Below are 16,132 nucleotides of genomic sequence, written 5' to 3'. Positions count from 1 at the left end.
AAAATATTAAAATAGAACTGAAAGAGATGAATTTTCAAACAAAAAAATTTTTTAAATAAAATAGTTCAAATTTCAACTAAGGAGATCAATTTTCAAACAAAAAAGATGAACAAAAAATGAAATATTTGCAGTTTAAAAAACGAATTTTCATCATCAATTAATTAAATAATTATCATTAATTATTTGACAAAAAAGTTGAATTTTCAACCAAATTGAACACGATTTTTAAATTAAAAAAGATAAATTTTTAATAAAAACTGGAAGAGTATTTAGACTAGTATTTATATTTAGATTTATTATTTATTTTATATTTAGTATTTATATTTATATTTAGACTAATTAGTATTTAGACAAAATAACTTAATTTTCTGCCAAAAAGACGAGTCTTTAAACAAAACACTTGAATTTTTTTACCAAACTAAAAACTAACTTTAAAACAAAAAAATCCATTTTCAAACTAAGTGATGAATTTTCAACTTAAATGATGAATCTTTAACTACAATAATTAAATTTTTAACCAAAAAGATGAATTGTCTCCCAAGAAGATTAATTCCTTCCAAAAAATATAAATTTTCGACTAGAAATTGAATAATTAAATTTGTAGTCAAAAACAATTGAATTTTCAAGAAAAAAGTTTGTTTTCAACCATGATTAACTTCCTACCAAAAATCTTCAACCAAAATTATTTTATTTTTGAATCAAAACCTTCTATCTGAAACAAAATCATTAAATTTTCAAGAAAAAATTTATTCTCTAATGAAGAAGATTAATTTTCTACCAAAAAAAAAGAACAATTTTCAACAAAAAATAGGTGATTTCTTAAAAGAATAGTTAAACCAAGAAAATTAATTTATTACCACAGAAGACGAATTAAAAAAAAATTAATTTGCAACAAAATAGTTACATTTCTAACCAAAGAGATGAATCTTCAACTAAACAATAACATTTCAACAAAAAATATAATAGATGATATTTCAACTAAAAATGTTTTTATTTTAAATCAAAAATAATTAAAAGCGAAAAAGCGAGAAAAATAGAGAAATTCTAACCTGAGATTGATAGGGAGTGATGATCCCGATATCCTTGGCAAAAATGCCTCGACCATACAACTTCAAAAGGTAAAAATAGACTTGAGTCGCTTCCTCCGGATTGTACCAACTTGGACTATCAGGAGGCTGATAATTATTTCCATTGACGCCGTGAAACACAATCGAGGGCGGAAGTCCGGTTCTCTCAGGCAAATCAGGAGCCAAAGTGTCCAAAAGTTTTGCTTCGTCGCTCCTCGTACTGGAAATCTGAAATCAATTTATAATATCCTATGTTTAAAGTACATATATAAAACATGAATATATTAAGTTATTAAAAAATGTATGTAAACTAATATTTATACAGAATTAAATACTTTTTAAAATCAGAACTTAATAACAACAGTTATTTCTTTGGAACTTTCCCCCACCTTTTTTTTAACCCTTAAAAGACACACTGGGTGTAAAAGACCCAGCGACTTATTTGCGCTTTAACAATATACCAAATTCAAGAAAATGGAACATATGGCGCCAGATTAACAAATTACATGAAAACATATTTTTCTACGTCATTTTCACATAATTTTGAAGCTTTTATTTTTCAAAATAAATAACTTTTTTGGAATGAACACTATAAGACTAATTTTAGTTTTGAAGCACCGTATCTCGAAAGTATTCAGGTAAAATTTTAAGTAAAAATATCAAAAATTTAGGAGTTTTAGAGTGAAAGAAGTTTGAATACCCGTGGATATCTAACACCCAGTGTGCCCTTTATGTAATTTTACGGAAGTGTGGCCTTTAAGAGTTAAACAATGAAATTATTTAATTACTATTTATAAAAAAAATGAGACCAATGCAACCATATGCGAAAATCGTTCGCTAATACAATTATTTTTACACTTTGCCATTTTAAAAATATTTTCAAACTTATTCGCTAGATTGCCTAAAATAACATACCATCCATCTGAAAAATCGAATTTGTAAAATGTTTAATTTTTAAATTAAAAAATCAATTTTTAAGCAAAAATGAAATTGTTGAATTTTCATTAAAAAGAGTGATTTTTTAAAAAGACAAATTTTCTATACAAAATAGTTCAAACTTTAAATCCGAAAATATTAAATTTCTAAACAAAAATTTAATTTTAAATCAAATACTTCAATTTACAGTTTAACAAACAACAAAATGAATGTTTACCCAAAAAAGAGAAGTTTTAGCAAATTATTTCAGAATTTTTCAGATCAAAAAATGATTTTCTGCCACAAAGATCACTTTTCAACCAGAATGGAATAGTTAAATTTTCATTTTAAAAAAAAATTATTTTCAATTTCAAAAAGCGAATTTTCTACAAAACAGTTAAACTTTTAAACTCGAAAATGTTAATTTGAAAAAAAAACAAATTTCAATTAAATACTTAAACTTCCAGTTTAAAAAAAAATACACCAGAAAAGGGAAGTTTTAACAAAGTAGTTAATTTTTTTTTAACCAAGGAGTTGACTTTTCAACTTAAAAAGATAAATTTTCGGCAAAAAATATAATAGTTGGTATTTCTAAAAAAAAATTAATGAAAAGTTATTTAAATTTTAGCAAATAAAAAAATGATTTCCTGCCAAAAACACGAATTTCCAACAAAATTCATAATTTTCTAACTTAATTTATTGAATTCTCAACCAACAAGATTTATTTTAAACAAAAACAGACGAATTTTCAATAAAATGATTGAATTTTGAGTCTGAAAAAGATAACTTTTTACCAAAAATGGAATGGTTAAATTTTCATTGAAAAAATAATTATTTTCAATTTGGAAAAGCGAATTTTCTACAAATTTAATTAATTAGTTGAAGATTCAAGTGAAGATTCAAAATTCGTCTTTGTTGCTTAAATTGAAGTTTAAAAAAAAATTTTAATCTTTTCCAATGAAATATCAAGAATTACAGTTTTCGTTGAAAATTAATCTTTTTAGGTCGAAAAATCAGTTGTTTTTTAAATTTAGAAATTGAAGTATTAAGTAAAGCAATTTTGGAAACCGAAAAAAATAAACTAAAAATTATTAAAATGAAATCTAGACTAAAATTCAATTTGCCAAATTGTAATTTTTTTTTTCAATTAACATTTAACCATTTCATTTTTGGTACAAAAGTTATCTTTTTCAAACTAAAAATTCAAGTTTATAAGCTAATTTTCAACCTAAAATGATTAATTTTTAACTAGACGGTCGCATTTTTTTAACAATAAAGATGAAATTCCTACCAAAAAATTCGAATTTTCATCAAATTGCATTTATTTTCAATTTAAAAGTTTGAAAAATGAATATTTGTTGAAAATTTGAATTTTTTGGTAGGAATTTCATCTTTATTGTTAAAATAATGCGACCATCTATTTGAAAATTAATCAGTTTAGGTTGAAAATTAACTTATAAACTTGAATTTTTGGTTTAAAAAATATAACTTTTCTACCAAAAATGAAATGGTTAAATTTTAATTTAAAAAAAATATTTACAATTTTGAAAAATTGAATTTTCTAAAAAACAATTGAAACATTCGTCTTCGTCAGTTAAATTGAACATTCTTTTATTTGAAATTAAAATCTTTTTCGCTGAAATATCAAGATTGAATTTTTTCGTTGAAAATTCGTCTGTTTAGGTCGAAAAATCAGTTTTTTTTTTAAATAAACAATTAAAGTATTAAGTTAAATAATTTTGGAAACCGAAAAAAAATAAACTAAAAATTATTTAAATAAAATTCAAACTAATTTCACCTCCATTTTTCAAACTATTTAATTGCAAATAAATGCAATTTGTTGAAAATTCGACTTTTTTGGTAGGAATTTCATCTTTATTGTTTAAAAAAATGCGACTGTCTAAATAAAAAATAATCAGTTTAGGTTGAAAATTAAGTTTTTTGTTAAAATTTTCAATTTTCGGGTTAAAAATTCAATTATTTTACAGAAAATTCAACAATTTACTGGAAAATTTAACTGTTTGGTTGAAAACTTACATATTTTGTTGAAATTTTTCCTTTTTAATAGAATTCCATTTTTTTTAATTCCACTGTTTTGTATAAGGATCACATTTTTGGCTTGAAAATTCAAAATTTTAAATAAAAGTTTTTCTTTATTGACTGAAAAATCTTTCCTGCTTGAAAATTCGTCTTTTTGATTTTAAAATTGATCTCTTTTGGTACAAAATTGATTTTTTAATTAAAAAATCTACTATTTGGTTGAAAACGAATCTCTTTTAGATGAAAATGTAAGTAATTGGTTAAAAATTCGTATATTTTGGTTAAATTCAACTGTTTTTTATTTTTAATAAAATTTTGTTTCCACTGAAATATGTATAACAATCACATTTTTCGTTGAAAATTCATCTTTTTAGGTTTAAATTTCGACTTCTTGGTTGAAAGTTGAACTAATTTCTTAAAGTTCATTTTTTTATTGAAGATTGATAAATAAATTGTTTAAATACTCCATGTTTTGTTCCAAAATTGATCTTTTTTAGTATACAAATTTAACTGTTAAATTAAAAAATGCTAGAATCCGAAAAAATATAAAATAAAAATTGCTCAAATAAAATTTGTACCAACATCACATCTTTTGTTCAAAAATTCTACTTGAAAATTTATGTAATTTTTGGAAAATTCGTGTTTTTTAACAGAAAATTAATCTTCTTTATTTAAAATTAAACTATTTGGTTTAAAAATATGTATTTTGTTGAGAATTCTACTGTTTTGTAGAAAGATTATATTTTTGGTTTAAAGATTCAACATTTTGGATGCAATTTTTTTTCTTTCTTGACTGAAAAATATTTCTTTGTTGAAAATTTGCCTTTTTTATTTAAAAATTTATCTCTTGTTTTATCAAGTTTATTTTTTGGTTGAAAAAGCAACAGTTTATTGGAGAACAAATCTTTTTTGATTGAAGATTCAATTACTCTGTTAAAAATTTATTTTTCTTCGTTAAAACCAACAGATTTTTATTTTAAATTAAAATATATTCTTTGTTAAAATGAAATATATTCTACTGTTTATTGAGAATTCATCTTTTTTGTTTGAAAATCCAACTAGATGGTTGAAAATGAACTTTTTTGGTAAAAATTTATACTAATGATGGAAGATAAACTTTTTGTTAATAAAAAATTATATTATTTTGATAGAAAAATAAACTATTTGATTGAAAATTAACTTTTTGTTCAATAATTTATATTTTCGTATTGATAACTCAACTGTTTTTTTGTAGAGAATTCACCTATTTGGTTGAAAATTTAACCATTCTTTGAAAAACTCACCTATTTTATTTCAAACCTGTCTTTTTTGGTAAAAAATTTATCTTTTGGGTTAAAAACTCCACCATTGGGTTAAAAATGCATTTTTTTTGTTAAAGATTTATTACTTTAGTTCGAATTTAATCTCTTTGCTAAAAAATTTAACTAATATGTTGAAAATTCGGCTTTTTTATTAAAAATAATTTTTTAATTGAAAAATTAACGATTCCATGTCTGCTTTAAAATTTATCTTCTTCTGTTGAAAATTCACCTATTTGGTTGATAATTGTTGTATTTTTTGAAAAATGTGTGTTTTGTGGTAGAATATTAATCTTCTTATACACCTATTTAGTTAAAAATTCATTTCTTTGGTGGAAAATTTAACTATTAGGTTTCTTTAAAAATTACAAAATATTCGATAATGTATGTAATTTGTTAAAAATCAATTTTATTTTGTAGAAAATTAATCTTTTTATTTGAAAATTCGTTTCTTCGATTGTAAATTAGTATTTTTGAGTGAAAATAATTAGTATTCTTAAACTTAAAATTTAACTATTCCATTTTTTTGGAAATTTATATTTTGGATAGATTTTAAATCTTCTTGGTTGAAAATTCACCTGTTTGGTTGAACCATTGAATTATTTTGTTTAAAATTGGTCCTTTTTTGGTAGAAAATGCACCTTTTGGGTTGAAAATTCATTTTTTGGTTAAAGATTTATTATTTTAGTTAAAATATAATGAGTTTACTAAAAAAATTTAACTATTTTATTGAAAATTCGTTTTTTTAAATTAAAAACAATTTTTTAACTGAAAACTTAAAGATTCAGTTCAAAATCAGGTATTTTGTTGAAACTTTGTGTTTTGTAATAAAATATTAATCATCTAATTGTAATACATCTATTTAGTTTAAAATTTCTTTAAAAATTGCAAATTTCCTTAAAAGTAATTTTTCTTTTTAGAAAATTAATGTTTTATGTTGAATATTCGTTTCTTAGATTGTAAATTAGTTTGTTAGTTTTGATAAAAAAATTTGTTCTTTTTTTGTTTGAAAATGAAGTTTGAATCTTTTGTTCAAAATTTAAACTTTGAGTAAGTTTCGATTTTCAAAAATAAAAGGAATGCACATAAATTTTCATTAAATGTTAGAAAAGGATAAACAAAAGTATATTCCATTTTCTTGTTTGAAAATTCACCTGTTTGGTTGAACCATTAAACTATGATCTTAAAAATTCATCTATTTTGTAAAAAATTTGTCTTTGTTGGTAGAAAATGCATCTTTGGGTTGAAAATTAAACTATTGAACTATTGAACAAATTTTAATATTTTATTTGAAAATTCTTTCAGTTTTTTTTTAAATGAATGTTTTGTTCAAAATTTATATTTTTGAGTAAGTTTTGGTTTTCAAAAATAAAAGAAATGCTCACAAATTAAAAAAAAGGTGAGAGAAGGATACAGAGAAGTATATTCCATCTTCTTGGTTGATAATTTACCTGTTTGGTTGAACCATTGAACTATTTTCTTAAAAATTTATTTATTTTGTAAAAAAATGTCTCCTATTTGGTAGAAAATTCAACTGCTAGGTTAAGAATTAAGTTTCGGTTTTTCAAAATTTAAAGGAATGCACATAAATTCTCATTAAATCTTAAAGAAGAATAAACAAAAGTATATTCCATCTTCTTGGTTGATAATTTATCTGTTTGGTTGAACCATTCAACTATTATCTTAAAAATTCATCTTTGGGTTGAAAATTGAACTATCGGTTTAAAAATTAATTTTCCCGGTTGAAGATTCATCATTTTAGTTAAAAACGAATTACTTTGCTTACAAATTTAAATATTTTGTTTTAAAATTCCCCCTCTCTTCTTTTGTTGTTGAAAATGAATGTTTTTGTTCAAAATTTATATTTTTAAGTAAGTTTAGGTTTTCATAAATAAAAGAAATGCTCACAAATTTAAAAAAAGGGTGAGAGAAGGATACACAGAAGTATATTCCATCTTCTTGGTTGATAATTTACCTGTTTGGTTGAACCATTAAACTATTATCTTAAAAATTCATCTATTTGGTTCAAAATTGGTCTTTTTTGGTAAAAAAAAATTTATCTTTTGGTTGAAAATTGAACTATTGGTTTAAAAATTCATTTTTCCGGTTGAAGATTCATCATTTTAGTTAAAAACGAATTACTCTGCTTACAAATTTAAATATTTTGTTTTAAAATTCCCCCTCTCTTCTTTTGTTGTTGAAAATGAAGGTTTTGTTCAAAATTGATATTTTTAAGTAAGTTTTGGTTTTGAAAAATAAAAGAAATGCTCACAAAATCTCAATAAATGTTAGAGAAGGATAAGCAGAGGTGCAAAAGAGTCCGTGGCGAGAAATAATAAAATAAATATTCACCTGCGGTATCAACTCGGAATCATAAAAGAGTGAATTAGGAAGTTGAAGCATCTCCGGGAGACTGCGATAATTCATGAGGAGTTTGGTGACCAGCCTTGGATCGTAGCCAGTCTCAAATCCCTCAGGATCTCTTTGGTATGGAAAATGTTGCAATAGCCTCGAGAGAAAGGACTCTCCGAGGCCAAAGTGTGCGGCCAGATTACTCTGCACGACGGGGCCCAGTTGCATCGGATCTCCGGCGAGAATAACTTGGCCAGTGTCGGCGTGAATAAAAGTCAAAGGTATCATGATTTCCGGTTCGGTTGCCTGGCCCGCTTCGTCGACAAGCACGTGGGTAAAGTGTCCTCGAGCGAGGCCCATATTATAAATTATACCAACAGCTGAACAGGTACCAATTGTAATTCTGTGACGACCAAGAACACTGGCTGTACAATTGGTTTTAAATCCAGTTTCTTCCGTCCTCATATTGCTACCACTTCGTTCCTCCTGAAGCTGTCCTGTTGCACAGTAAGGAAGCAGTCGTTCGGGAATTTTTCCTTCTTCAAGACAATGCTGAGCCACAAGTCTTACCTGAATCATCAACAAAACAGTCTGACCATTTTAACCCTTTCCGGCATACATTTTTCAGGGAAACGAGTTTTCATGAAAATTGGTACATAGGGATTTTTGAGGTCGCTGATTACGAATCTGAACTCAGATTTTGAAAATTCAAAATGGTGGATCCAATATGGCGACTTAAATTTGGAATATATATTTTTTTTAAGAATTGGTATACAGGGTTTTTTTGGAGTCGCTAATCATGAATCCGAACTCAGATTTTGAAAATTCAAAATTGAGGATCCAATATGGCGGGCAAAATTTGGATTTTTTTTGTTGAAAATTGGTGTTCAGAGGTTTTTGGTATCTCTAATCACGAATATGAACTCAGATTTTGAAAATTCAAAATGGCAGGTCCAATATGGCGGCTAACGTTTGGCATATTTTTTTTCTTCTAAAAATTGGTATACGGGGGTTTTTGGGATCACGAATCTGGACGCAGATTTAGAAAATTCAAAATGGTGGATCCAATATGGCGACTTAAATTTGGAATATATATATATATTTTTTTTTTAAGAATTGGTATACAGGGGTTTTTTGGAGTCGCTAATCACGAATCCGAACTCAGATTTTAAAAATTCAAAATGGCGGATCCAATATGGCGGGCAAAATTTGGATTTTTTTGTTGAAAATTGGTGTTCAGGGGTTTTTGGTATCTCTAATCACGAATATGAACTCAGATTTTGAAAATTCAAAATAGCTGGTCCAATATGGCGGGCAAAATTTGGATTTTTTTGTTGAAAATTGGTGTTCAGGGGTTTTTGGTATCTCTAATCACGAATATGAACTCAGATTTTGAAAATTCAAAATGGCAGGTCCAATATGGCGGCTAACGTTTGGCATATTTTTTTTCTTCTGAAAATTGGTATACGAGGGTTTTTGGGATCACAAATCTGGACGCAGATTTAGAAAATTCAAAATGGTGGATCCAATATGGCGACTTAAATTTGGAATATTTTTGTATTTTTTTTAAGAATTGGTATACAGGGGTTTTTTGGAGTCGTTAATCACGAATCCGAACTCAGATTTTGAAAATTCAAAATGGCGGATCCAATATGGCGGATCCAATATGGCGGATCCAATATGGCGGGCAAAATTTGGATTTTTTGTTGAAAATTGGTGTTCAGGGGTTTTAGGTATCTCTAATCACGAATATGAACTCAGATTTTGAAAATTCAAAATGGCTGGTCCAATATGGCGACTAACGTTTGGCATATTTTTTTCTTCTGAAAATTGGTATACGGGGTTTTTTGGGATCACGAATCTGGACGCAGATTTAGAAAATTCAAAATGGTGGATCCAATATGGCGACTTAAATTTGGAATATATATTTTTTTTAAGAATTGGTATACAGGGTTTTTTTGGAGTCGCTAATCATGAATCCGAACTCAGATTTTGAAAATTCAAAATGGCGGATCCAATATGGCGGATCCAATATGGCAGGCAAAATTTGGATTTTTTTGTTGAAAATTGGTGTTCAGGGGTTTTAGGTATCTCTAATCACGAATATGAACTTAGATTTTGAACATTCAAAATGGCGAGCCGAAATTCAAAATATTTCTAAATTGTTTTTTGAAAGTTGGCACAGACATCCTTGTACACTAATTAAAAAAAAAATCCAGAAAACTTTATTATTTTAATCGCCATCTTGGATCCACCATTTTAAATTTCCAAAATCTGAGTTCATATTCGTGATCATTGGCCCCAAAAACCCCTGTATACCAATCTTCAGATAAAATCCAAAAATATTCCCAATTTCGGAAGCCATATTGGATCCGCCATTTTGAATTTTCAGAATCTCAGTCCAGATTCGTATTCAGCGACCCCAAAAACCCTTAAGCACCCATTTTTATAAGGATATAATGCAAAGTTTTTTCAATAACGAATTTTGTCAACAAAAAAGGTTTTTTTCATCTTTGTTTATAAGTATTAACAAATTATTTCATCCTGCGAGCATGAAATTAAAAAAAACTGTGTAAAATTCAATAAAAACTACTCTGAAATCGCAAAAAATGATATGGAAAAAGGTGGAATACGGTATTCCCAGCATGCCGCAAAGGGTTAATCCAATAAACAAAATTTCCGGTCATTTCCCGGTTCGCAAACATTTTTCCTGGCCAATCAAATTTTTTAAAATCGACCTCTATTCTAAACATTTTTCCATTTGAAATAATAAAAAAATAAACAACAAACAATCAATCAATGAACTTTAAAAATTTTCAAAATTATATTATTAAGTAGTTTTAAGCTAGAAACATTAAAAATCAAAATTTTTTTAACTTTAAAGTTCTTCAATTAAAAGTTAAATTATTTTAATTTTAAATAGTTTAAGCATCCTTGAAAAGCTTTGAAATTTTATTTCAAGATTTTGACAAATCTAGAAGTTGTTTGAAATTTTTCCAAATATAAAATCATATTTGAAATTTTTTTTAGAACTTCTACATAACTTTTTCCAATTAATTGAATTTGTCCTACAACTTCTAGAAAATCCTGCGAATTTAAAACATTTTCTTCAAATTTGGATTTATAAATAACAATTGAACACATATTATTTGACAAAATTCGACTATTCATACCAAAATTTCGGTGCAAATACCCACAACCTAATTTAGAACAAAATGTCGATTTTTTCAAATTTCAAACCAAAAATTTAGAAGCCTTTTAATAATTGTGCAAGGCTACAAACAATTTAAAAATTTTCTTAATATTCCTAGAAAAATTGAAAATTATGTTTTATTTTGAAAAATTATTTAAACGGGATATTTAAAAAATTTTTAAGGGATTTCCAGAATTGTCAAAAAAGAACCTGGAAGATTTTTAAGTTTTTTTATAAAAAATTTTCAGGACTTTCTAAAAATTGTAGGTAAGATTTTATGCATTTTAAAATATGTTTCAAAACTTCTAAATATCTCTTAAAATTACTGAAATTTTTACTACAAATAATAATCATTCAATTATTATTTCTACATAAAAATTCAAAAATTTCGCTTAAAAATTAAACATTTTTCAAATAGAACAATACAAATTTTAACGTTTAAAGTTTAAAAGCTTTTAAAAATTTTAACAATTCAAAGCTTCCTGTGTCACACAATTAGGTTTCAAATTGCTTACTTTTCAATATTTGGCTATTAATTCCGAATAAATTATTATGAAGTTATTTTTTATTTGAAAATAGTTTATAAAGTTTCAATCGCACCTTTAAATTTTTTTAATGCTTAAGACTTTCGAATTTAAACAGTAACAATCTGGAAATTCCTAAATTTTGAACGAATTTACAATCGTTTTATCAAATAAATTGTTTAGTTTTTAACACTTAAAGTACAGATCCATTTAAGAAATTATTTATTCATTTATTTATATTTACAGTTGATAAAATAATTGTGTTTTTTATCAAAAATTCTCAACTTTAAACGCTTTTCATTTTTAATTGTGTGAGTCTTCAACACTGCGCTTTAAAATTCTTTAAATTAAAAATTCTTCAAATTAAAAATATACGCTTAAAAATAAAAATCTAAAATGAAGAATTTTTAAAATAAAAGAATTTTGAATAAAACATTGTAAATTGAATAATATCGTAATTAAAAAAGATTTGAATTTAACTACAAATTTTAAAAACTGTTGAAATCGAACTTCGACAGATTTTTCTTCTGGGAATTTGTCAAATCAGGGTGGCCGTTTTAACAGAAGAAAAAAATTCCCGGTTTTTGCCCGGTTCGCAAACATTTTTGACAGCCAATAAAATTTAAAAAAACGAACTTTATTCTGAACATTTTTCCATTTAAAGTATTAAAAAATAAACAAGCAATTAAAGCATTCAAAGAAGAACTCTTGAATTTGAACTTTTAAACTTGAAGTTAAAAATTTTTCAATTCAAAAATTGTGTATTCAAATGCTCAAAAATTTACACGTACCAAATGGAAGGTAGTAACACTTTTAAATTAAACAATTTTAAATGAAATGCAAATAAACTGCAAATTTTAGAACTTTTATAAATTATAGTGTTCAAAGATTCAGATTAAGTTCCAAAAATATAAATCCACGTTGACATTTTCAATAGTCTAAATTAAAGAATCAAGCAATGAACTTTAAAAATTTTTTAAATTATATTATTTCAAGTAATTTTAAGCGAGACACATTAAAAATTGAACAATCATTTTTTTAACTTAACAGTTCTGTTTAGGTTAAGGCTTTAACAGTTTTATTGAAAATTCTTTTTTAATTAATTCAAACGCTTTCAATTTGTAATTAAAATCTTTTTTGATTGAAATATAAACTATTACATTTTTTGATCAGAACTCACCTTTTTTTAGGTAACTTAATACTTCAGTTTTCTAACAAATGGTTGAATTTTAAAATAGAAAAAACTAATTTTCTAGCAGAAAGATGAATTCTAATAAAACAATATAATCGTTGATATTTCAACCAAAAATGATTTAATTATAAATTGAAAACAATTAAATTCATTCAAAAAAAATTTAATTCATTTAAAAAAGAAACGAATTTTCATCCAAACAGTTCGACTTGTAACCAAAAGAAATGATTTGCCAACGAAATAAGAATTTTCATTAAAAAAAAGAACAAATATTTCAACCAAATAGTTGCATTTTTGATTAAAAAAATATGAAATTTATAATTAGAAAAATAAATTTTCGAACCACCAAATAATAAAATTTTTAATAAAAAAATAATTGAAATTGTTTGAATGCTTTTTCAATTTATTTACTAATTTTAAATAAGACGAATTCTATATCAGAATTTAGAACCAAGCAGTTAAATTTTCAAGTAAATCGATAATATTAATCTTATTACAATTTATGATATTTAATATTAATCTACAATATTAAATGTTAATGCATACTCACTAATTTTATTAAAAATTAAATTTATAAGTTACTATTAAATATACTTGGAAAAACTTTTCTAGAATAAATAATCAATTGAACGGCAAGCGTGGAACTTATAAACAATATTTTTAATATTATTTAATTTTACTTAATAATATCTTGTTATTTTGTTAGGCAAAATGTTAACATGCTGATATGAGTTTTATTAAAAAATAAAGAAAGATAGGTTCCTTATGATTTATAACAATTCATTATTGCTTTTTAATGTATTCTATAATTGTAAGTTATTTGTACCATTTTATTTTGATAAACCCAAATATAAAACAAAATCTAGATTTTCGCAGATTTTAAACAAAAAAATTAGATTCTTTTCAAGAATTATGAAAGGCTTCAAAAGAATGAAAACATTTTCTTAAGATTCCTACGAAAATTGAAAATAATTTATTTTTGAAATTTTATTTTAAGAGAATATTCCAAAAGATTTCAAAAGATTAAAAAAATTGTCACAACTGAATCTGGCAGATCTTAAGAAAATGCTTTTAATTTTGCAGGATTTTTTAAAGAAATTTTAGGAAAAATTCAAATATTTTTAAAAATGTTTAGAAGTTTTGTAAAAATTTCGAAAATAATATAAAATTTAAGAAATCTATAATAGCATGTAGATTTTTACACTATTTTAAATAAAAACAATTAAACTTCTAATTTAGGAAGGGTTCAGTTTATAAATAAAATGTAATCGCTCAATTGTAAATTTTTCTAGCTTAAAATTACCTAAAATGATTTGCAGATCAGTTTTTATTACTTCAAATGGAACTGTGAAAAATTTTTGCCAACCAGGAAAAACTCGGAAATTTTTTTCTCTGAATAAAACGGCAAACCTGTATCGTAAAATTTTTTTTAACTCATTTTTTTTAATTAAAAATCTAACTTTTCAATTTTTTGCTGAGATTTGATCGGTCTTAGCAAAAAATGCAAGTATCAGGTTCATGTATTTTGTTTTAAAAATCGTTCTTTTAAGTAGAAAATTAAATATTCCAACATTTTGGTTGGAAATTCATCTCTTTGACTGAACATTATTCTTTCAACTGAAAATTTAATTGTTTAATTTTTGGTTTAAAATGATATTTTTTAGTTGAAAATTCGTCATTTTGGTTTAAAAAACAATTGTTTTAGTTCAAGAGTGATCATTTCAATTAAAAATGAATCTTTTTGTTTAAAATTCAACTATTCCAATTGAAGATTCATCATCTTATGTTAGAAACTCTTCACCCTTTTTGAAAATGTAACTAGTTTCTCGATAAACATTTCTGTTCCGTTGACAATTATTATTTTTTATTATCTGATAATTTAACCATTTCAAATGAATATTCCATAATCCTAGTTCAAAATCAATCTCTTTGGTTGAAATTTAATTTTCTTCACTGGAAATTGAACCTTTTTCGTTGAAAATTCAACTCTTCCAATTGAATATTTCACTATTTTAGTTGAAAATTCGCCTTTTCGGTTGAAAAAAACAATGATTTCAGTTAAATAGTGATCGTTTAAGTGCATAATTCATCTTTTTGATTTAAAATGCAACCATTCCAGTGAAAACTTTCTCATTTTGGTTGAAAATTCATCACTTTATGTGAAAATGTAACTATTTTTTTAATCTTTTTTTTTATTATTTTTTTTATGATAATTTAATTGTTTAAATTGAATATTCAATCATTCTAGTTCTAAATACATCTCTTTGGCTCATAACCTTAATCTTTTAACTGAATATTTAATTATGAAATTTTTGATTGACAATTGATCTTCTTTAGTTGAAAATTCATCATTTTAGTTTGAAATTCAACTATTTTAATTAAATATTCCATTACTTTAGTTGAAAATTCATCTGTTTGGTTGAACATTAATTTTGTAAGAGTAGAATTAACTTCAATTATTTTCGGTTAACAATTGATCTTTTTAAGTTAATAATGTATGTATTTTGTTGTAAATTCAACTTTTTTGGTAGAAATAATTTTTCTTGGTTGAAAATTCGTCTTTTTGGAAGAAAATTCAAATATTTCAGTCAAATATTTATTATTTTAGTTGAATATTTATAAGTAAGAATATTCACCAAGTTTTTCAAAGATTTAAACAAAATTTTCAAAAAAAATTCTAGAAGATTTTAAGAAAACTTTTCAAAATTTGCATGATAATTTTTTATCCTTTTAAAACTACTAAATATCTCTTAAAATTACTCAATTTATTCTACAAGTGTTCATTTGTAAATTATACATTAAAATTTACAATTTTCACATACAAATTAAGCATTTTTCGAAATTTTACCGATTCAATGTGTTAAAAATTCAATATTTTAGACTGAAACCATAGTTTTAATTTAATAATAATCCTTTAATGAAGAATATATTATTATTAAGTTATTTTTAAGTTGAAAATAGTTTATAAACTTTCAGTTACACGCTCACATTTGTTTAATGACCAAGACTTTAAAAAAGAGGAATTGAAAAAAATTTTATTTATTTATTAAATAAAAATGTTCTTTATCCAAAATTTGCAAAATCAAAGGCTTTTATTTTTTATTTGTTCAAGTCTTTATAAGAAAGCATTTAAAAATTCTTTAAATTAAAAATGTAAGCTTAGAAATAAAAATTTTAATTGGAAAATTTTTAAAGTAAAAAAATGTATGCACTCTCATTTCCCGGTTTCCCGGTCCAGCGGCCACCCTGTTTTCATCACTATCGCAGTAATGGTCGGTTTACCTTAGTTGGTAAAAGAGGAAATTAAAAAAAAAGGGGGGAAACAGATGAAAGAGTGTTAGTTTTTTCTTAAAAAATAAATCGAAATCTCGTAAGAAAAAAGGATAATTTCTCCATTTTACGTGTTTCAGGGAATTTTTCAAATTGAAGGTAAAAATAGATGAAAAAAGAGAATATACGAGGGTAGTTCAATAAGTCCTTAGAATGACCAACAGATGGCGCGCGAATCGCTCCAAATCATCTGTTTTCAGTCAGCACCACTCCCGACTAGA

General features: G+C 24.8%; 1 protein-coding gene across 4 annotated transcripts in view; it reads right to left on the bottom strand.

Moving 5' to 3' along the window:
* The window catches only part of LOC117183138 (probable RNA helicase armi), a 60,603-nt gene that overhangs the window by 20,347 nt on the left and 24,124 nt on the right, over window positions 1-16,132 (bottom strand). For all 4 annotated transcript variants that reach the window (XR_004468349.1, XM_033376340.1, XM_033376339.1 and 1 more), the window contains exons 5-6: window positions 7,673-8,242; window positions 1,050-1,295 (exon numbers count right to left, since the gene is read on the bottom strand). Coding sequence is in view for 3 of the 4 variants with exons in the window: in XM_033376340.1 (XP_033232231.1) it covers window positions 1,050-1,295; window positions 7,673-8,242 (816 nt within the window). In the remaining variant the exon portion in view is untranslated. The remainder of the gene's footprint in view (window positions 1-1,049; window positions 1,296-7,672; window positions 8,243-16,132) is intronic.

The sequence above is a fragment of the Belonocnema kinseyi genome, chromosome 2 (assembly GCF_010883055.1).
Source record: "Belonocnema kinseyi isolate 2016_QV_RU_SX_M_011 chromosome 2, B_treatae_v1, whole genome shotgun sequence".
Lineage (NCBI taxonomy): Eukaryota > Metazoa > Arthropoda > Insecta > Hymenoptera > Cynipidae > Belonocnema > Belonocnema kinseyi.
The sequence above is the reverse complement of the archived record's forward strand: the minus strand, read 5'-3'. Positions and strand labels throughout refer to the sequence as shown.